The sequence below is a fragment of the Octopus sinensis genome, linkage group LG12 (assembly GCF_006345805.1).
Source record: "Octopus sinensis linkage group LG12, ASM634580v1, whole genome shotgun sequence".
NCBI classification, from domain to species: Eukaryota; Metazoa; Mollusca; class Cephalopoda; order Octopoda; family Octopodidae; genus Octopus; species Octopus sinensis.
The window spans coordinates 42,507,917-42,531,549 of NC_043008.1; the positions used below are offsets into that span (position 1 = coordinate 42,507,917).

Consider the following 23,633-nt stretch of genomic DNA (forward strand, 5'->3'; position numbering starts at 1 on the left):
ACAAAGAATAAAACCTGGAGTCGATTTCTTCGACTTATAAAACAAATCTGTAACGCGCTGCTCCACCATGGCCGCAATCATATGACTGAAACAAGCAAACGAAGAAAAGAATAACAGAGTATATATATATATATATATATATATATATATATATATATGTTACACATAGACACATACATACGTATATACATATATATGTATAATTGGTCATCCCATAAATAATGATTTTTTTTTATACATCTTGTAATTTTCAATATTAAGATAAACAAATTACTTTTTTCATCTAAAACATACTCTCCTTTATTTTACAATGCTCTTCCATCAATCTGGTAGTCTCACAAAATTCATTTTCCAATATTCATTTGTCTGTGAAGAAAACTATTCCTCAAATACTGTTCTGACCTCGTTTAAAGAATTCATATCTTTTCCGTCCAAATGATTTTGAAGACTGTGGCCTTGCATTATCCAGATGGAAGAACACCTTTCGACTTCATTCCAAAGATGGTCGTTTTTCTTCTAGCGTTGACTTGAATGACTGGTTGGATGACCAAATCCACTCTTCTCTGCTAGTGCCTCATTAATTAAGATAGGATTATATTCCACCAGGGTTTGCAGAACATCCTCATCGTGCTCTGCAGATCTTTGAGGACGGGGCGGCTTCTAGGGTGTAGTTTCCATCTCGGAATTTCTTTAACCACTGTTGACAATGGCTTACGCTTATAGTTCTTCCTCCATATACTGCATTAATATTCCTCGCACTTTCCGTTGTGTTGCTGCCTTTATTGAACACATAAAGCAAAATTTACCGAATATGCTCCTTTGTCATTTCCTTTGAAAAAAATAACTGTTAAATTCGAAGTGCACTCTTCAAAACTGCATTTATAACAAGTTGATGCAGGTAGTTTATCCTGTTTCTCTGTGACGTTTAGTTCATGAAAGCAGGTTGTAATTTTACAATGTAATTTTCCTGAGTGTAAGTCTCGAAGAGTACAGTTCAATTTTAAGAGTTATTTTTTCAGTTATAATGGAAATGACAAACGAGCATATTCGACATATTTTGCTTTATGAGTTCAGTAAAGAACAACAATGCAACGGAAAGTGCGAGGAATATTAATGCAGTATATGGGGATCAAAGGATAAGTGTAAGCCAGTGTCAACGGTTGTTCCAGAAATTCTGAGCTGGAAACTACAGCCTAGAAGACGTCCGGCAAACCCTGGTGGAAATGCTGAGGAACTAAGAGAGAAGCTTGAATTTGGCTATTCAACCAGTCATTCGAGTCAGGGCAAGAAGCAAAACGACCATCTTTAGTTTCATGACGAAAAGTGTTCTTGTGTCAGGATAATGCTCGGCCACATACAGCGAGGATGACATCCCAAAAGCTGGAGCAGTCTGAATAGGAAACAAAGCCCCTCCCACCATATTCCCCGGGCATTGACCCATCTGATCATCATTTATGCCACAGCCTTCAAAACCATTTGGATGAAGAATATGTGAATTCTGTAGACGTGGCAGAACAGTAGTGGAGGAGTATTTTCTGTCACGGAGAAATGAATTTTGAAAGAGGGGCCTTGTGAATCTACCAGATAGATGGAAGAGCATTTTAGAAAATGAAGGAGAGTATACTTTAGATTGAAAAAGAACATTGTTTATCATAATTTTGAAAAATGAAAGAATTACTAAAAACCCCGATTTGTGTCTGGGATGGCCTAATATATATAAAAGTACATATATACATAACAAATGAAAACAAAACAGCAGTCGCTCGTTCAAAGACAGAAGTCAATATATTCGTAATAATTTATTATTCATATAATGTTAATTCTCCGACAAACATTATGAAATATTTGCTTTGTTTTTTTTTTCGTTTATTTATTACTTATTAACATTAAAGAACAGGAGAAAATTACGTTTACTAACTTGATTGAAGAGTTGAAAATGCATAAACGCATAAAAATCAACCAGCTTTCACTTTTACAAACCTGGGCAGAAACATGACCCTCATTTTCATTTGAGGTAATTTTCCATTTAACAACTCGCAGGACAGTTTATATTGTAATATAATAAACACGCACATAGAGTTTCATAAAAATTCCAGTATTTCTAAGCAGACTTTAATATTTATTTATTATCCTTTCTCTTTAAAAGAAAATATCAAACCAGAACAGCAATCGTTTACATGTAAAATTCAATCGAACAAACGTAACATAATGCAGAAAATAAATATAATTGAGTATTAGTTCAGAGACAAATAACTGACATTTCGAAATCGATTTTTCAAAAAACATATAAACTCACATCAAATATAAACAAAAAAACAAACAAAATGAAACAATACTAATTCGAATTTTCCAACACGATTTCTAACTGATTTTCTGTTATTTTAAATTTTTTTTTTGGTGTGGCTTCTGTTGATGCCATATATCATCATCATCATCATCATCATCCTCATCATCATCATCATTGCAATCATCATCATCGTAATCATCATCATCATCATAATCATCATCATCATCATCATCATCATCATCATCATCATCATCACCATCATCATCATCATCATCATCATCATCATCATCATCATCACCATCATCTTCATAATCATCATCATCAAAATCATCATTATCATCGTCGTCGTCATCGTCATCAACAGCACCATCATCATTAGCGTAATAGTAATCGCAATCATAATTCTCATGACCATCAATTACATTATCGTCATCACAATCATCTTCACCACCATCACCATTATCTTCATTATCATCATCATCATATCATCATCATCATCATCATCATCATTGCAATCATCATCATCGTAATCATCATCATCATCATAATCATCATCATCATCATCATCATCATCATCATCATCATCATCACCATCATCATCATCATCATCAATCATCATCATCATCATCATCATCATCACCATCATCTTCATAATCATCATCATCAAAATCATCATTATCATCGTCGTCGTCATCGTCATCAACAGCACCATCATCATTAGCGTAATAGTAATCGCAATCATAATTCTCATGACCATCAATTACATTATCGTCATCACAATCATCTTCACCACCATCACCATTATCTTCATTATCATCATCATCATCATCATCATCATCATCATCATCATCATCATCATCATCATCATCATCTCTACCATTATCCCCATCATCTTTATTATCACCACCACCAACACCATCATCACCACCGCTATCATCGTTATTGTCGTTGGCTTCCAATAACATTGTTGGAAATATGTAGTCTTACATCTGATTGGATCCTGTATCCATGCATCCGTACATCCACGCCATCTCTATGAACACAGCTTCCAATCTGACTCCATGCTAACATTGAAAATGCACACACACATACTCGCCAACTAATTTTAGCTCCTCTGTTATAGATTACTCTCAGACAAATATATACATCTTATTAACAGCATCAACATCTTCTGCTTCTTATTTGCGTGTTCGAACTTCACTCTCCGATTCCTTATCCTTTTGCTATTTACTAATTGACTCGGGCCATTATTATTCCTTCCCCTCTCGAGTTGAATTCTTTCATTTTATATTATAACGATGTATTCGATGTCGAAAATTGCCGAAATAAGCCGATCTTTGAAGATCCGTTTATAGAAGTACACACAGTTGTTGTCTCTGCCATCCACGTTTCTATTGCATGATGTATTTTTCAAATATATTTCATTGCCTCTTCCGAATCGTTTATCCAATGCTAACCATTTCGACTATTAACCCCTCATTCTTTAATACTTGATTCCGTTTTCGTATCTGCAGCCATTTTGGGTTGGAGTTTCATCTTGTTCGGAATTCATGTTACTTTGTTGTAATAACAATTGCGTGTCTCGTAAAGTGAAAATCTAATTATTTTTTCTATGAATATGATTTTACGGTACCATAATTAAATTATGTTTCAAGAACCACATTTCCAAAGTCTTGTTGTTTAGTTTTTTTGTTTTTTTTTTACGAATCAAAATTTCAAAAATGCATGTAGTAAAAAATGCTAAAAGCATCTTCGGAAGAATGGTATTACTGGGTTTAGAGGAACTGGTATGTGTTCCTCACTGAATCTTTCCTAGATCTATGAGAATTGGTTTTTAGCTTACTAATAGCAACTTTATCTTGTTTAGCTTATATAATTTAGAAATGATATGAAGTATAAATTGTCTACATTCCACAAATGAATTTCGATTGATATAAATGCAAAATTACGTCTGATAATAAATCTGTTCTGTTTGACATTGGTAACACTGGATTGGATGTCTCATGTCCAAAAACATATTCGTGCTTCCAACATTGATACTTAATCATACCAGTTGTGTCAGCTCATAGGCCGAGACGTAGAGGCATACGAAATGTACTCTAAAGGAGATCCGGTCCTTAATCAACCATTGCATCAGGAAGATTCTTGAAATACATTGGCCGAAAAAAGAAATCAAATAGATTGCCTTCTGGTAACAAATGCAGCGACCCCTCGTTGACATAGAGCTGAAATGAAGTGTTTCGGCATTGGAAACAGATTCAGTAAACATAATCACAACGCTGTCAAGCGGTTCCTCTGGGGGAAAGCTTAGCACAAAAGGACGAGAGCAAAAGCTAAAGAAATTTTGGCGACGTTGATTTTTTTGCAGAACAAAGCGGAAGATCCGGATGGGACAAGGGATGCTGGGGAAGAAGTTCCATGATAGGGACGAGCGGAGGGAGATCCTCGATGGTCTGCGTCACAAAGTATCAATGAGCGATATTGATATTCCTCCAAGAACTCCAAACAAAATACAGAAACGCGTATGATGTACTTTGACGGACTGAGAAATTTCACACACACACGCACACATACACACACACATAGATACAGAGAGAGAGAGAGAGAGAGAGAGAGAGAGAGAGAGAGAGAGAGAATTATATATATATACATATACATATGTGTGTGCCTGTAGTTTATTCTTAAGGGTTATTCAACAAAGTCGAATGAAGTTATATCTCCGACATTTTGTCCAAGGAATAAATCATATTAAATATTTAATTAATGAATTAATCTCGTGAATAAATTGGTATTAAAGCATATCCATTGGTCACTAATACCAACATATTTGTTGATAATGAATTGTTTTCATTTCTCATAATCATTTAAATGTAATTAAAATGTTCCATAATTAATGTCTAAAACAAATTCTATTGTTTTTCTATTAAATTGTTAAAAGTTTTTCCCCATACTCCTGAAAAGATATTAATTGAATAAACTGAGGTTAATTATCATCTATATTATTATTATCATTATTATTCTTTTAATTCAAGGAAACCGGCTTGATGGAAAATATTTCTCTTGATATATCATTAGATTCCATCACATTTTCTATTCGTTACTCTCCTCTTTTCTGAAATGAGTCAAAGAAAGCGAAACTTAGGATTTTTTTCACTTGGGGAGTGCTTTGAAAACTATTTCATAAAGATAGAAGTTAACAAATAGAATGACAAAATCTATATACGTATTTCTTTTTTCCTGAAGACTCTGTACTTTGTCATATCATTCGATACAAACAATCAAACACACACACACACACACACACACACACACACACACACACACATATACACACATATATATATATATATATATATATATATGAGAGGAGAGACAGAGAGAGACAGACAGACAGAAACAGAGAGAGAGACAGAGAGAGAGAGTGCGAAATTTCTGGTGTTTCTCCGAAACGAGATGAATCACTAATTAATTAGTGAAAATCCTGATTACCTCCTTCTACTTAACATCTTAACCTCTTCAAATATTCTACACACACACACATATATATACACACATACTGACACACATATATGCGTGTGTGGGTGGTGTGTGTATGTGCGTATGTAATTAATAAATCGTATGCAGTACACCTGGTGGTTCACAGGTATACTCGTTGATTGGATTAGCGTCCGTTGCGTGCTTGATTAATGAGAAACGGAAGATGGAAGATACGAGGATTTTTATTGATCACTGAAACCATTTCCACCATCTTGCATCGAACCCTCGCGGGTGGGCTGTGTCCCTTCGGTTGATTTCAGGATGCGTTTTCTAAAATAAATTCTGTTTCGCACAATTTATTTCTGGATGTTTTCTTCTTGTTCTTTGTATTTAGAAATGGCAAATTAAGGGATATCGTTTCGTTCTTATAGAAGATCTATAACAAAGACGAAATGCAAAAAGAAACAAATACACAATACAGCGAAGAAACTATATTACATACTAGACTACCCGTGACCCGCTGGGTCACCAGTATTTCAAGATGCCCGAAAAAACTATGTATCTCAGGAATTTGTGGTCCAATTTATGCGAAACTTGTTATTCCGTGAGCATTCACATTTCAGGAGCACTTTACTTTCAAGGTATTTTCCCATTATACGCCGGTTTGGCTGAGTAACATTGCAAGCAAGCAACATTGAAGTTCATTGTCAATAGTATACAGGTTGCATATCCGTACCTCATCTTTGTTATGGACCTTCTAGAATAATGAAACTTTATCCCTTAATTTGCCATTTCTATATACGAAGACCAAGAAAATATGCAGAAATAAGTTGTGCAAAACAAAGTTTATTTTAAGGAGATACCTCTTGAAATAACCTCTGGAGACACCTCTACACCGAGGAATACACCTGAGCTAGATGCGCGAAAGATCTATGTTAGATGGATCGAAACGATTGTAGTGATCAATAAAGATTCTCACCTCTTCCATATTCTGTTACACACACACATACACATACATACACAAACGCTAACACACGCAGACACACACAACACACACACACACACACACACACACACACACACACACACACACACACAAACACATATATATATATATAATGTATCACGTTAACGGTGTTTCGTTTCAGTAAAGCTTCTAACCACATTAAATCACTAATTGATAATCATATTATTTATTAAAATGATATTAAATGAATATTTCAACACATAGGTGATATCTTCTTTCAACGATTAAACTTCGTGGATAAAACATATTAATATGTACTATCACCGAACAACGATCGACATGTATATTAATATAATCACTCGGATAACGAACGAATTTGTATTATTAATAACACTATATGAAACAGTGACGTATACCACGTGGCTGGCTTCCACTGTTACTAGTCCCATCAGGGAAGATACCATTCCGAACCGAGCACAATTTACTTTTCTACACGATACAAAAAATTTATCGCATTTTACAGACAATTAACATTTTAAACTTTTTAGTTCTGTTCCTTGAGACTCGCGAGTCAACACCAATTTCCTATGAACTTCTAAATTTACTCATGTAATTTTTCATTAAGAACTAAAACTATTACCACTTTTGGCGCTCTCCGCCAAAATTTCGTATCTTGTACCTATGGTAAAAAAGAACATTATTATTATTAATATCATTATTACTGGTGCTGTTTTTATTGCTATTATTTTTGGTGTTGTTACTAACATTGCATTACTTCCTCACGCATAATTGTATTTTTATGCATTTATTTACGTCGACTCACTTTAAGACATTCGTAAATGGTTTCCTCACACGATTCCATATAACCGACCTTCAATGTCTTTGCATCACCCTGTATCACTCTAGAAAAGAAACACGTTTATCACATACACAGACTCACACATACACATACGCAATACACACACACACATATATATATATATATACATATGTATATGTGTGTGCGTGTGTCTGTAGGTATATATACATACAAATAATTATATATATATATGCATATATACATACGTACACATAAATACATTTATACATATATATATATGTATGTATACCTATATATATATATATATGTGTGTGTGTGTGTGTGTGTGTGTGTGTGTGTGTGTATGTGTATGTGGGCACAGGACGTCACGCATTTAATAAGACAAGCTTTCGATAAAACAGTTGCTTCCGCAGAGCAAATTAAATAAAATCTGGGATTTTGCGGCGGGTGACAAAATTAGTAACACAAGCAGGACGCTGAAAACAAAGATGCTGCTAAGCCTAAGCGAGGATTGATGGCGAACGCGTAAATCTAGCTTGGACAGGAGACAGACAAGAACACCTGTATACATAATACATACATACATACATACATATATATATATAGAAAGAGAGAGAGAGAACAGATATAAATGCACATATGTATAAATACGTCACTGACGTATTTATACAACGTAATATTCGATGTCCTTTTTTTTTATCTTAGTCTAGTTCGCTTTACCATTCATACCATTCTTCGAGCATGAACCAGCAAAATTAAATTTATGTCAACGTAAAGGACAATGTCTCCGACGATCGACTTCGGCGTTTTTGTTATTATGATCAGAAATGAAATAGAACTGTACTTGGTGTATCGCCGTCTTTCAAAAACAGGGAGATTGAATTGTTTTATTCGTTCCATCAGTCTATAGATATTTCCTCATTAACATGGAATGATTAACAAAAGATATTCAGTAACATTCATGGAGAGCTTCGTGTTTAAAATGACTGTAATTCTACTACTACTACTACTACACAGACACACACACGCACACACTTATATATATATATATATATATATATATATATATATATATATATATATATATATATATATACATATACATATATCAATATACACATACATCCATACATATAGGCGGTGTGTGTATACATATATATTTATATATATATATTTATATATATGTATACATAAATATATTATTCATATTTATGTATAGATACATATATATACATATATATATATATTTGTATATATGTGCATATATAGAAATAGACATACACTCCTATATGTATGTATGTGTGTATGTATTTATGTACAATGTTTCTGAATTTTATAAATATTTATATTTATTGAATTATAGACACATACTCAACAGCAAACGCATACACATACAGAGGATTTCTGACTTTTTGAGATATTCAGCAATTATTTTATTCACTACCGTTTGAATATCCAAAAGTTTAAATACTGAGAAAAGATTGACTTAATATATCACATGGGCTCTCTCTCTCTCTCTCTGTCTCTCTCTCTCTCTCTCTCTCTCTCTCCTTCTACAGAAGATTTTGTACAGATCTATACATACTTATATACATGCATACATACACACATACATATATACATGCATCCATACTCGCACACAGGCACACGCATATCAATGCATAAAGATGGGTTACAATAATTAAATTTTTTTTTAAATAGACAAAGTACTCTCAGACAATATAATTATAACGTAATATTGCTACATAAAACACGTGGGCCATTCGATATAAAATCCATATTGCGCGGCCCCTCAGTAAAAATCAAAGTTAAATAGACAGCGTTGAGAAATCGACAATACACATTGACAGATCGGCACATATTCAGCCCAAAATTAAAAGGTTGTATAATATAATTCGGCTACGTTGTAATTTAAAGAAAATTTCAAGAGTATCATAGGTTTATATGAGCATGTATTGATTGTGATATCCTCCGAAGCGTTGACACGATATGCTTCGGAGTTGACAGTTTTATGTATATCGAAACATTAATGTTCGTGTGTAAGTCTCCATCAAGTTTGCTGCGGGGTTCATTATCACAGTGTGATTGTTTATAGATTTTGAGTCGTTGTTGATACATGTATGTATGTTTGTATGGGTATATATATATGTGCATATATGTATGTACTTTTGTATGAATGTATATATGTATATATGTATGTAAGTAGGTTTATATGCATAAATGTGTGTGCTTATTTATGAATTTATGAATTTCCCATTTCCAATGAATACATCTCTCTGCGTGTATATATATATATACACGCAGAGAGATGTATTCATTGGAAATGGGAAATTCATAAATTGCTACTCCAAACTAAGAGTTCCCGATTTTAGAACACAGTAACTTACATTTATGTAGAGAATACTTTGTGTTTTCAGTACTCCCTATTGTATGAATCATTTGTAATATTGTATTCACACCCTCACGCGTACACTTATTTATACAAAATCTCACATACGTATGTGCGCACACACACACACACACACACACACACACACACACATATATATATATATTTATATATATATATATATGTATATATATATATTATATATATATATATATGTATATATATATATATATATATATATATATATATACGTATATATATTTACATACATTGATACATATGTACCAACATACGTACATACATGTAGAGTACATACCTACATAAGTACATATATTTATAGCTTGTAAGCTTTGATTAATTTGCTTGTATGTGGAAATATGTTATTGAGTAGGGACTCTAAATGTTACTCATGGACTTATATATATGTAATTGTTATCATTAGAGCGTGAATACTGAGTTTATTCACCATTCCGAAAGAATAGATTCAAAGGTCATCGATTGTTATGAACCGAACTACAAACACACACACACACACACACGTCTACATGCATACATACATACATACACACAGACGTACGTATATCTCTTTGTGTATGTGTATATATATGTATGTATACATAGACGTGTGTCTGTAGTATATGTAATTCTTTGTATATGTTTCGTAGTGTCCTTGAGTATATTGTATCATTGCCACAAACACATATGCAATGACGTAGCAATATCCAAAGCTATCCACGTCGTTGTGGAAGTTTCGTATTTCACGATTGTTGTCGCAGCCACACATTAACGGTATTCATTGTTGCAGTTGTCCATAAAAAACAGACATTAATAATCGCTTAAAAACCAAGCCTCCCTCCATGTTATTACATACACATACTATATTTGCGTGTATTTGTGTACATGTGTGCGTCTATTTGTAATATGTGTCTTTGTATGTGTATACGTGTGTAAGTACCTGTATATACATGCAGATATACACATGAATACGCAGGTGTGTGTGTTTGTATGTGTAAAAGACGAATGTCCATTTTTCTTGTAAATTTGAATATTGTTCTGCATTTTCGTTTTTCTGTTCCATTTTATATATTTCAGTAAACCATTTTGGTGCCGTATTTACAATGTCAATTTGATACCGGTTTATGGTATGTATATATGTATGTGTATATTTTCATAAATCACTATGTATGTGTATAATTTACGGCAATGTATGCTCCAAGCTGATGTCTTTGGTCATAGGGTTAACTACTAGTAAGATAATTGTAGACGATACTGTGATCCCCAGAAAAACTCCGAAGAAAAATCGATCCATGACTTTAGCAATTTCCTGCCACTCTTGAATGAATTTTCTTTCCACCATACATCGGTCGTTCATTGCGATGATGTACCGAAGATAGCGCATCATTTCGTCATCAAAGGAGTTCTCTGGAGTCAGTATCGAATGTGTTTGTGCACTAACACCACTTGAGCTGGAGCAGTCTGTTATCTTCTCATGGCCGAGACCGTTACAGCGCACTCCACAATGACTGTGACGATCTGAGCCATACGATTCTCTGGAAAGTTTTTCCATTTTGTTATGAAGCGAAGAATGGCAATAACGGTTCGGGATAGTGTCCGTCCATTCCATGCAAAGGGCCCTTGAGAGTAAGTAGGAGAATTTACGTAGCCAGTACGGCGGTCCGGATTGGAAACTACCACGGTGATGAAGGTTTAGGATGAAAACGGAAAATACCACGGACAGAGCACTCATAGCCATTATAACGGTCAGGTAAATACCTACAAAAGAGAAAACGAAGAGAACAAATGATTAAATAAAAAGAATCTATGGAATTTTAAAAGTACAGATTAGGAAGTACAGATACAGAAACAGTGTAACACACGTATATATAATATATATATATATATATATATATATATATATATATATATATTATATATATATATACACACACAATAAAATCAGAAAAGAATGCATTTCACATGCGGTAGGTATTTACAAAGAATTCACCAGAATTTTCATTCAGATAATCACCCCAATCGGTATCATAGCACAATAATAATATAAAATTTAAATCGACACAACTGGGGTTAATTTTATAGCGCGTTTACTCAAAACAATTGATTTGCTCTTTGATGGTTAAAAATAAGTATATGTAGTTGTATATATATACAGATATGTATATGTATACATGTATACATATATATCTATCTATACACACACACACAGATATATATATATATATATATATATATTATATATAATCTAAGGCAAATATGTCAACAGGACCAGTGGCACGTATTTGAAGAATACAGTGGAGAATTGCTCTGTGACATAACCCAAGTCGTCGAAGAGAAGAGTAAAAGCTCGTTTTGTGGCAATTCTAACCAATTCTAAATAAAAAGAGAAATAGTTTTCAGGGGAAAGATAACCGTTGTGTACATATTTTCTCTCCTAATCTCTTCACATCGAATAATTTATATAATTTACACGAAAATATTTGGTATTACATAAAGTGAATTTTCGAGCAAGAAAAACGTATTATGATTGAAATTGTTAAATACAACAGAAGGAGAAGCCTTCGTGGGGAAAATGAAATAAATCGAGGAATGTGTCTAAAGATTTTTTGTCATTATTTACAATGTAAAGTATGCGGAGCTGAACTCGCATAACGGGATCTGTTTATTCATTTAGATATTGCATGAATGTACTAGTTAGGCAGGTAATAAGATAATGAAACATATAAAATACACCGATAGCGATACCCAGGTATGACCTCGAGTGATTAAGCAATAATTGAAAATGTAAAGTAGATGACATACAATCTTTACGACAAAGCTTTCACTGGTGGTGGAGAAGTTGTTTTGGAAAAGAAGAGGTAAGTGCAGAATCCAGGGAGGTTTTTCTGTATCTAAGATGGAAACAGTGTTAATGGTAAATCCAAGAGAGGTGGTAGATGGAACCTGAAAGAAGACCGTCGTATATGTGTGTGTGTACGCGCGTGCCTGTGCGTGGGCCTGCGCATGTGTGTCTGTGTGTCTTTTCATCTGTGTGTGTTTGTACCCACCACCGCTGGAGACTTAGTGTCTTGACGTCCCCATAACCTAGCGTTTCGACAAAAGACGTAGATAGAATAAGTACCAGGTTTAAAATATATAAGTACTGGGGTTGATCCATTCCACTAGAATTCGTCAAGGCGGTTGCCCTAGCATGACCACAGTCTGATGACTGGGATAAATAAAAACAAATTACTTGCTGTTCTCTGTTCAAGGCCTTTATAGTTCAGTTTATTTTAATAAAATTCCGAGTTATTAGTTAAACGTTTGCAGCCAGGAAATTGAACACCTACTTTGTATACCTTTGTCTACGTTTGATTTTTAATTTAATTAATTAGGTTTCTGAGAGCTTGAATTGAAACAGCTGTAAGGGGTATTTGACAAAGTGAAACAGCTGTAAGGGATGTTTTTGCAATTACAAAACATAAGGCCGGAAACGAGAAAAATCTTTCAAAGAATTTCATTCGCTCCATGCAATCAGCTCTTAAATGACTGCCCTAGGCTAACATAGCAAAGCGGACGTTAAATGAATTGACAAACATCCCCTACAACTGATTTGAAACAGCTGTAATGGATGTTAGTATTTATTCATTAAATTTCTAATCATTATATAATGATTATAAAATGCCTATTAGTTATCTAGCATAAACTTTCGTAAGGTTTCACAATTCTAAAACTATTCATTTGTGATGCGTGTAACAAGACAGCGATACGTCTGAAGCAAGTTTCGGAGCCAAAACAGTGTGAAATGACGTACAGGTGTACTTCGACACCATCCAATGAACAAACAACCTCAAAGATAATGGCAGATTTCTTCTGGCGATTTCATTTGGCAAAGCTTTTAATCGCAGAGACGAATACAATCAAATTACATTCGATTTGCAAATCGAAGTTGTGTGACAAATATTTATATTTGGCAATCGCTCAAATACGTTTTGCCTGAAAGAGTATAAACGAGGGAAATGAAGTCGTTTATTGCAATTTAGAGGTGTCAGGTAGATAGCAATTGAAGATATTCCGTGTAAATATTACGTAACCACTAGTTTCCCGATACGAGAAGACATGTTTCGTACAAGAGTCGGATTATTTCATTTCATTTGGAGAAAACAAACAAAAATAAGAGTGAAAACCAAATATATAAAATAATCAAAGATATACATGTGTATGTTTGTATATACATGTAGGCATGTGATTGCGTTTGTTTATGCAGCCAATTGGCTGAGGTGAGTCAGTGTGAAGTTGTTTTCCCGTAATCCTTCAATCGCTCTTCTTTCTCGCTTCAGTTCTGGTGAGGTCAGCTTTGAGGTTCATCCATTGAGAATCGATAAACATAACCAACCATTCCTTTAATGTAGATAAATTCTCCTTCTCGCCATTTAGTTCTGACTGCCTCGTTGTCTGTTTCCTCCTCTCAGGAATAAATCGAATATCGAATGCTGGCAGACTGAAGAGGGATGGGCTTTGTCAGGTCAGAAAGACACCAGAGTATGTCGGTTGTAACGACGTCGTCCTTCTAATTCCATCAAGAAATGGAGCCCAATGTAAGTCAAGACATGACCACATACACACACACGCGCGCATACATACACGCATGCACACATATATTTATATACTATAAAAGTCTAGAAAGGCGGCGAGCTGGCAGAAACGTGAGCACGCCGGGTGAAATGCTTAGCGGTATTTCGTCTGTCGTTACGTTCTGAGTTCAAATTCCACAGAGGTCGTCTTCGCCTTTCACCCTTTCGCGGTCGATAAATTAAGTACCAGTTACGTACTGGGGTCGATGTAATCGACTTAATCCCTTTGTCTGTCCTTGTTTGTCCCCTCTGTGTTTAACCTCTTTTGGGTAGTAAGGAAATAGATATTTCGTCTGTCGTTACGTTCTGAGTTCAAATTCCGCCGAGGTCGACTTTGCCTTTCATGCTTCGGGGTTGATAAATAAAGTACCATTTTCCCACTGGGGTAGACGTAATCTACTTAATCCCTTTGTCTGCCCTTGTCTGTTTAGCCCCTTGTGGGCAGTAAAGAAATATATATACCATAAAAGTCTGGAGGTATGACAGATGGATATACTTTTTTAACCACGTGTAATTCTCAGTGTGTGTGTGCGCGTGCGCGCATGTGTATCTACCCGTATGTATGTAAGTATTTTATTATATCATAGAATAGAACTGCAAATTTCTTGATAAACCACTGTTCCTGTCAATAAGTTCTTGGCTACAGTCGAGAATTCTCCTGATTAGCACTGACTCCATAAATAGCGTTTCACACTTCCTAAACGTTATCCCTCAGCGCTGTATGTTTCTTAATTAACAGCCGCAAGTCACGTACAAATGTAATATTTAGCCAATGTTTCTATTATCTAAATCACCTTCCAACGAATTCTCACATTTATTGATAGTCAACTTCCAAACAATTCATTATCGATCTATCTTCATTATCATCATCGTCATCATCATCATCATCATCATCATCATCATCGTCATCATCATCATCAGCATCATCGCCATCGTCATTATCATCGTCATCATCATCATCATCATCATCATCATCATCATCATCATCATCATCGCCATCGTCATCATCATCATCATCATCATCATCATCATCATCATCATCATCATCAGCATCATCATCAGCATCATCAGCATCATCAGCATCATCATCAGTATTATTATAATTAATATTATTATTATTATTGTTGTTGTTATTGTCGTTGTTAACAATACGATTCACAATTACGGATGACGATGAGGGCATTGTATTATTTACATAGTGAATCAATACATTTACAGTCTCAGTGCTCCCTGAGTTAGAGAGGGAAAAAAATGAGATTTGTGGAGGCAATAATACCTTAATTAAAAGCCAGCGAGCTGGCAGAATCATTTGCACGCCAGGCGAAATGCTAAACGGCATTTCGTCTGCCACCATGTTCAGAGTTCAAATTCCGCCGAGGTCGACTATGCCTTTCATCCTTTTGGGGTCGATTAAATAATTACCAGTTACGCACTGGGTTCGATGTAGTCGACTTAATCCCTTTGTCTCTCGTTGTTTGTCCCCTCTATGTTTAGCCCCTTGTGGGCAATAAAGAAATAATACCGTAATTAAGTTCATGTTACGACCTGTAAATACAATCGAAGGCAATAACCGGATCGAACAGTTTTTCACTCTATTCATTGAAATCTAAGGAACACATGTATATATAGATATCATTTAAAACTTATTAAATTATATTCTACATTGAAATAGACACCATAACTAGCTGACGTAACATGGCTGTACATAATATCTATACATATAAAACTGTAGTTGTGTGAGTGTCTGTCTCCTACGATTTAGATTCCTAACTACTCCCACATTTTGCGGTGCAGTTTAACCAAATTCGGGTATCTTATAGTCGTGATTCATATCGAGCCCGTCTGGGTATTAGCGCGCGTCTACGATGAGTCTACGATTTTAAAAATAATTTAACATCATTTTTTTCCATTTCTTCCAATTTTTTCGTGTGTCGATGGCGGCGGAGTTGGCGTCCATGCTCACAACTGCACCTGTGTTGCTTCTCCCTCTTCTTCCCTCCCTCGTGAAGCTGTGGGGAAGGGAGTGTAAGGAAATCAACGTCGTAAAGAGTTGTCAAGGAGACCAGCGTTCTTTTATAACAACGACTTCATGTCTTGAAGACACCAAAATTACCATCATTTTTTATTCCATTTTTAATGCATTTTTTTGCTATTTTTTTGCTATAACTCACTAAAAATGCTTATATAGTTATTTCCCTTACAAACCTGAGCAACGCCGGGCGATACTGCTAGTTAATTTATAATTATTAATCGAAGGCAAGTGTTGCTTTTCTCTGGGTATTAAGAGAATAAGGGGCGTCCGAGTAGTCAACTAAGAATACTAAGATCGGCATTCCAAATCTACAATTATTTTCGGAAACCGACAAAGGATCATCGTCATATTTGAACGTGACACTGCCTTAACTGGATTCGATGCCATCGCATTTGTATCAACACTGTCTCATTTGAAACATCTCCATCGTATTTGAACCTGAGAGCAGCAGATATGGATGTATGTGTAACTAGATGTGTGAATCATATCTAAATATCTGTTTAATAAAGAATGAAAAAAAAATTAGTAAGATACGTGCCATTAGGCAAATTTCAGATTGCAAAGAATTCTGTTGCATCAATGCCTTTCATAAATTTAGATGACTGCTATTCGTTTTAGATATTCAACTGAAGGAATCTCTTTAAATACTCTAACTTCGAGTTCGGCTTTGCGCTCGGTTTAGAATAACCAAAGTAAAAAAAATACACATTTGAATTGGTTATAGTAATAACTGCTTTGAAAGAAGCACATTGATATATAAATACATTTATAAGGGTACCTCCCCATAATTTCTATAAGTTCTTTGTACCTACCTGTCACTATAGGTATACGATATACATACACAAACGCAAAACATACACAGGCACATTCGCATACGTACACTGTCGAAAACAAGCATACTCAAATATAAAAATAGTAGGATATTTGGCGAATTCTATAGAAAAGGTAACCAAACTACTCTTGTATGAGTTAGTGTTTTTTATGCATATACATATACACCCACTGAAACACATATATATGGGTGTGAGAGAGAGATAGCATGTGTGTGTGTGTGTGTGTGTGTGTGTGTGAGTGTGTGTGTGCTTGTGTGTATATATCTCTATGCATAAGAATGTGTGTATAATTGTGCGTGTGAGTATATATGTATGAATGTGTTTGTTGTGTGTGTATTTGTGTATGTGTGTATCAAATGAAACAGGAAATAAAGTGTTAAACACATACGTATATAAATAGCTGGAGAACGAGAGAGAGAAAGTGAAAAAGAAAGATGGCGATTCTCTGTTGCAAAACTCTTTTCTCCATCATCATGTATTAAGCATCCATTCCAGATGAAAATGTGAATGTTCATATATAAAGTTAAATAGTCTATATTAATGTTTTTTTGTTTTTTCTCTTCACCATATTCTATACGCGTACATGTCAATATGTTTCTCTCACATCCGGTACAGATCATGGAAAATTATACATTTATATTATAAGTAGATGTACTAAGTGGGTTTATGCAGGTTTACTATAAAGAAATAAGTATATAACGAAAAACTGAACTGCAGTAAAGCAGTGATCGGAGATAATCTTATCTACTGAGAAATGCACTAAACTATTTAAAAGAACTTATACAAGTTTAGCAGATGGAAAACAGTTGAACCAAAATCACCTACAACAGGAATGATGTAAAAATAATATAATAACTATGGGGAAAAATTTCAGGTTTATTCTTTATGAAGAAAAAATAAACAGCTTTAAATTCCTTTGAGACTGGGAATTAAAAGTACAAAGTTGTGTGTCATCATATAGGAATATAAAACAGAAAATTACTATTTGTAAATCTCACAACGAGAGATATTCAGCAACTGTACTTTGGAGTAGAGATTGTTTGCCAACATAACATGGCAGTCCTGGTTTAGGACGAATGTTGCTGTAATTTAGCCCCAGGAGACATCGCATCCAGCTGACTATACAACATGATCTGTGTCCTTATATTTTCGAACAAGGGAATCTAGCTGTCGTATAGCCAGCTGGAGACGGTGTCTCCTGCGGCTAAATTACAGCATCATTCTTCCTAAGCCAGGACTGCCATGCTATGTTGGCAAATAATCTTTACTCCATATAAAATAGTGTTTGACTGTTCATTGGAAATGGGATTTGGTTTTGTGGTGGAATATTTGGACTAAATAACAAATATTGTTTCGAACTCTTTCCAAGTGAAACCATTCTGGCTTGAATAGACTTTTCCTCAGGTGAAAAGTAAGGCAAACATTTCAATGTTACTGAATGTGTCTGACTTGGATTACAAAGTTATTCATTATCGTTTCATTATTTCAATAGACTTTTAGCGTATAGCTGTATTTCATACATACATTAGAAAAACACATTTTTCGTAAATTTATTAATCGGATTCTCTTGGGGCTGAACAAATAAGATATGAAGATATCGAAACATGCGTCGACAGATAATGAAAGAAATAAACGAGAATAAAAGTTAAATTCATTTGAACTTCACTCTTTTGTGATGAAGAGGAATTCACTTGGGTGGAGCAAACCACTTTTCGAAGACACCATGCATAATTCTAAACTTTATCAGGATTTGAAAGACGCCCTTTGTTTCACAAATGGCTTGAGGGAAACATAAAGCATATGCATAAATGTTTTTTGCAAAATACCGCCATCTTCATGGGACTTATCCGAGAGAAAAAAGGAAGAACAGGAGACACATGTATTCAAATATTATGCTTTATTGTGGTGCCTTAACTGCTTCAGGGATACAACCGTGATGATATTCAGCGTATCCCAGACATATTGAGGCCTGTTGGAGCCCATCATGCACCTGGTCACACAGCAGTCAATTTCTTCCTCTAGGAAGGGAGATGGAAAATAACGGTTAGAATAGAGGACAGTGTTATGAAAGAGACCAACTCATGCATGCCTATCTGAGAAATAACATTGAAATACTGTTGCAGGCTTCACTGAGTAAGAAGATGATCAGAGACAATGCTGAGACCCTCCAGGGGAAGTATAGGACGACTAATAGAAATACAATTAACAACTGGAATGAGGAATAGAAATAATATATTTCTAAGTTTCTCACAAAAGTTTATGCAGTAGCAGCACGATACAGTGATAGCATGTTGTCGACTTAATGTAACAGTCGCATGAAAGGGAAGAATGCTACTGCTATTTAGCCCTAGGAAACACCGTTTACTGTTGGTCTTGACACATTTCCTGTGTCCTTATGTGTCAAGTCCAACAGGAAACGGTGTTTCCTAGGGCTAAATAACAGTAACATTAAGTTGACAACATACTTTCACTTTATGGAAAGATAAAGTTTTTTATATATATATATATATTATATATATATACATTTATATATATATATATATGTGTGTGTGTGTGTGTGTGTATGTATACATAGAGACCTATATATATATAATATATATATATATATATTATATATATAACTCGGGGTAATTTTATTGAAAACAATAGGAATACTTATTTGCCGATCCATAACGAATTACACATTGTGTAGAGAGATTGTAATAACATTTAGATAATAATAAGAAAAAAAAAATTGTATAGATGCTAAATAAATGTATTGGAGATATAGCATCAACATTCCAAAAGTACAAAATTTAATTTCAATCATACTGCTATATAATCGAATTGAATAAATTGGGTTAAATAAAAACGAAATTGTAATAAAATCATGCGGAATCCCCTTTTTCTATTTCCGGAGATAACATCTGAACGGGTTTTGAAATCGTATTATTTATATTTTTCAAAGTTTTTTTCGGATATATTTTCTATTTCTTCCAACAGTATTCAAGAAAGATATTGTAACTCTGATTTTATAATTATTATATTTATATCATATATCTTCTCAACAAATCAAAAAGTATATTATTAAAAAGTATAGTGTTAACCCACTGCTTGCGGCTCATTTACAGTTATCGTATTTATTATTATTGTATATACGCAAAACAGATCGAACTGTTGGGAAAGGAGAATTCCTAACATCGGGTTACAACTGATATTATTGTCGTTATTGTTATTATTATTATCATTATTATTATTATTATATTATTATTATTATTATTATTATTATTATTATTATTATTATTCAGTAGTTTTATTTTTATTTTTATAGCGTGCTTTCACTTCACTACCGAGCGCAGCTCTGTGTGCCTTGGGTATGTGCTGTGATTTGTTGTGATGCTCTGATGGTTATTGTTATTATTATTATTATTATTATTATTATTATTATTATTATTATTATTATTATTATTAATTATTATTATTATTATTCTATGTTTGACTTTTGCTTTATGTTTGTACAAGTTGGCTCCAAGTCTCACCCACAGACCTCAAGAGACAACAGGTTATTATTATTATTATTATTATTATTATTATTATTATTATTATTATTATTAATATTATTATTATAATTATTATTATTTTTATATTATTATTATTATTATTATTATTATTATTATTATTATTATTATTTTTCTTCCTTTTTTTTCTTCTTTCAAATTTGCTTCCATTTCTTGCCGAATGTCTTCCCGACTCCTAGGGCAAAGAAACTCATAGTATACATTGGTAGGCCATTAAACTAAACACACTAGTTCGTTCATTTTTTTTTTTAAGTTAAATTAAAATGCATGGGTAGTAATAATTCTCACATCGACAATGCTCTTCTCAATACGTGTGATGTACCAGTTAAGACGATCTTTTGCATTTCTTGCAGGGATGGTAAGCCAGGGATCATTCTCATATAATAATAATAATAATAATAATTATTATTATTATTATTATTATTATTACTATTATTATTATTACTATTATTATTATTCCCCGGGTAGACCTTGATTACCGGTTTCCCAAGTGCCTGAATAGATACTGTTGTTCTGTATACATCTTTGACGAAAGATACCTTTGTTATTCCGCTGCTGAGCATCTCTCACAGATGAACCCGCAGTAGTGCGAAATCACGTGAACTGGCAGGTCCGGTGGCTGTATCACTCCGTTGCTGTGAGCGATATAATTACGAGTGCTTCTATGCACCACGAGACCATAAGAGAGATACTCTCAAGGGGGATAACTTAGTATTCTGTGTTCTAACACCTCCTGTGCCCATAGTTAGAGATCAAGATTTCCTTTTAACACCGATACTGTTGTTCACAATAAAAATATTGATAATAGGAAGAAAAAGGATGTGGAAAAGAGGCTGGGGGAGGCGGATGCGTTAGAAGCTGTGCAAAGGCAACAGCAACAACAATATTAATAATATCGTCGAAATTAAAAGAAGAGTGCCATTGTCATCTAGTGAACGATATTTCGACATTTAATTGTTACTCTATATCCTCTGGCGGGGTTACCTCAGTCTTTTATATAATAATAATAATAATAATAATAATAATAATAATAATAATGATAATAATAACAACAATAGTAATAAAGCTTTAAATGTGTGATTCTACGCAATAGCAACGATTATGGGTCAGTCCGAATTGGTCACTAAACTAAAGGGAAGATGAAAATTGCTAACCTGTGCGTATTGTAAAATGGCGAATTTTCTACTGGGTAACCATATTAGATACATCGAATGTCCCTACTTTACCTGTCTCTGGAGTGGTAGATCTCAAGATGAGCATTGTGTGAGAAAACAAGGGCCTACGTGAGAAACACATAGTCATTGGAGAAAGAAATGTAAACAAAGAAATCTTGGCTGACAGAGATAAAATCAATTAACCCCCACTGTACATGAAACAAGGCAATGAGGTAGGATGTGAAGGCTTTGAGTAGAGACTGGTATTGACAATAAACGCAGGAAAATCCCAGTGTTGAATATGGTGAGGTTGAAGGTACGTATTTTCAAAGGGCTAAATTTCAAGGATCTCACGAAAGAATCAAATTCTGAAGATACAATGAACAAAGCTGAGGGAGAAGCATGTCTTTCGTTCACACTCTGGTTGTAAGTAATTTTTTGGGGGAACGTGAAGCAAAAGAGCGTGTTTTCTATTAGTTCATATATCATGCATTAATAGATAACTTGCTCTCTTAGGTCTATCGACTTACGTCATTGTAATAGGAGCAACAAAGTGCATTAACTCTGCAGCCATTTGGATCGCTTCCCAGATAAACTTGATGATAACAACGGTGAACGATTCCACCGAGATTTAAGAACCACGGAAGGCAGATACGAATGATACATTGCCTGATAATGCTGGAGCATTAAACGCGATTGTCCTTCGAAAGCTATGATGCCTCGGGTCGAGTTTTCTAATATCTCCTCGAGGCGATCAATGGTTTATGAGTAGATTCGAGATATGGAAACTGAAAGCCGGTCATGGTAGATATACGTGTGTGTGTGTGTATGTGTTCGTATTTCAGTGGGCGTGTGTAGATACATGTGTTTATGTCTTTGTGTGTGACTTTGTCCTCTGCCGCCACTACTTAACAGCAAGTCTAGGTTTGTTTTCGTTCTCATAATATAGCAGTTCAGCAAAAGGACTGACAGTATAGTTACACAGCTTTTTAAAAAATAAGTGCAGTGTATCCATTCGACTAAAGAATCTTGTTGACGGTGTCCCAGCATGGCCGCAGTCTAATGATAGAAATATGTAAAAGAGGAAAACATACCTCTATGCTTACACACAAACACACACACTCACACACATATATATACTTATGCTTTCGTTTACCATGAACTTCGCTTCAACGCTTTGTTCTTCCATTATTCCTGTTTTTATTTTCGATTTAATTATTTTTCTTACGTCATCTTCTGCCACTGCTGCTGCCGAGGCTGTTGCAATTCCTGTTCCTGCGGCCATTATTGCGGCATCACTTATTTCAAAATATCATGACAAATATATCTCCCAGCTATTCACAATATAACATGCGTCTTCTTCCGTTGCTCGCAGGCAAACACGCGCTAATCTTCGCATCCAATTGTTGCTGCTTTCTTTCCTCTTTTGTTCTGCGTTTGTCATTAAGGCGTTTGTCACTTCTTAAAAACCTCAATTTCTTTATATTCT

The 23,633-nt window shown here is 34.5% G+C and overlaps 1 protein-coding gene and 1 long non-coding RNA gene across 2 annotated transcripts in view; both read right to left on the bottom strand.

Moving 5' to 3' along the window:
* Positions 1-3,462: 3,462 nt before the first annotated feature.
* Positions 3,463-8,578, bottom strand: LOC118765617. Its single transcript, XR_005001477.1, has 2 exons — positions 8,225-8,578; positions 3,463-6,253 (listed from the first exon to the last, which is right to left on the bottom strand). It is a non-coding gene; the product is annotated as an uncharacterized LOC118765617 (long non-coding RNA).
* A 1,632-nt stretch (positions 8,579-10,210) lies between these two features.
* LOC115218019 (neuronal acetylcholine receptor subunit alpha-10-like) overlaps positions 10,211-23,633 on the bottom strand; it is a 127,709-nt gene continuing 114,286 nt past the window's right edge. The window contains exon 6 of the mRNA XM_029787768.2: positions 10,211-11,713. Coding sequence (XP_029643628.1) covers positions 11,136-11,713 — 578 coding nt within the window. The 3' untranslated portion in view covers positions 10,211-11,135. The remainder of the gene's footprint in view (positions 11,714-23,633) is intronic.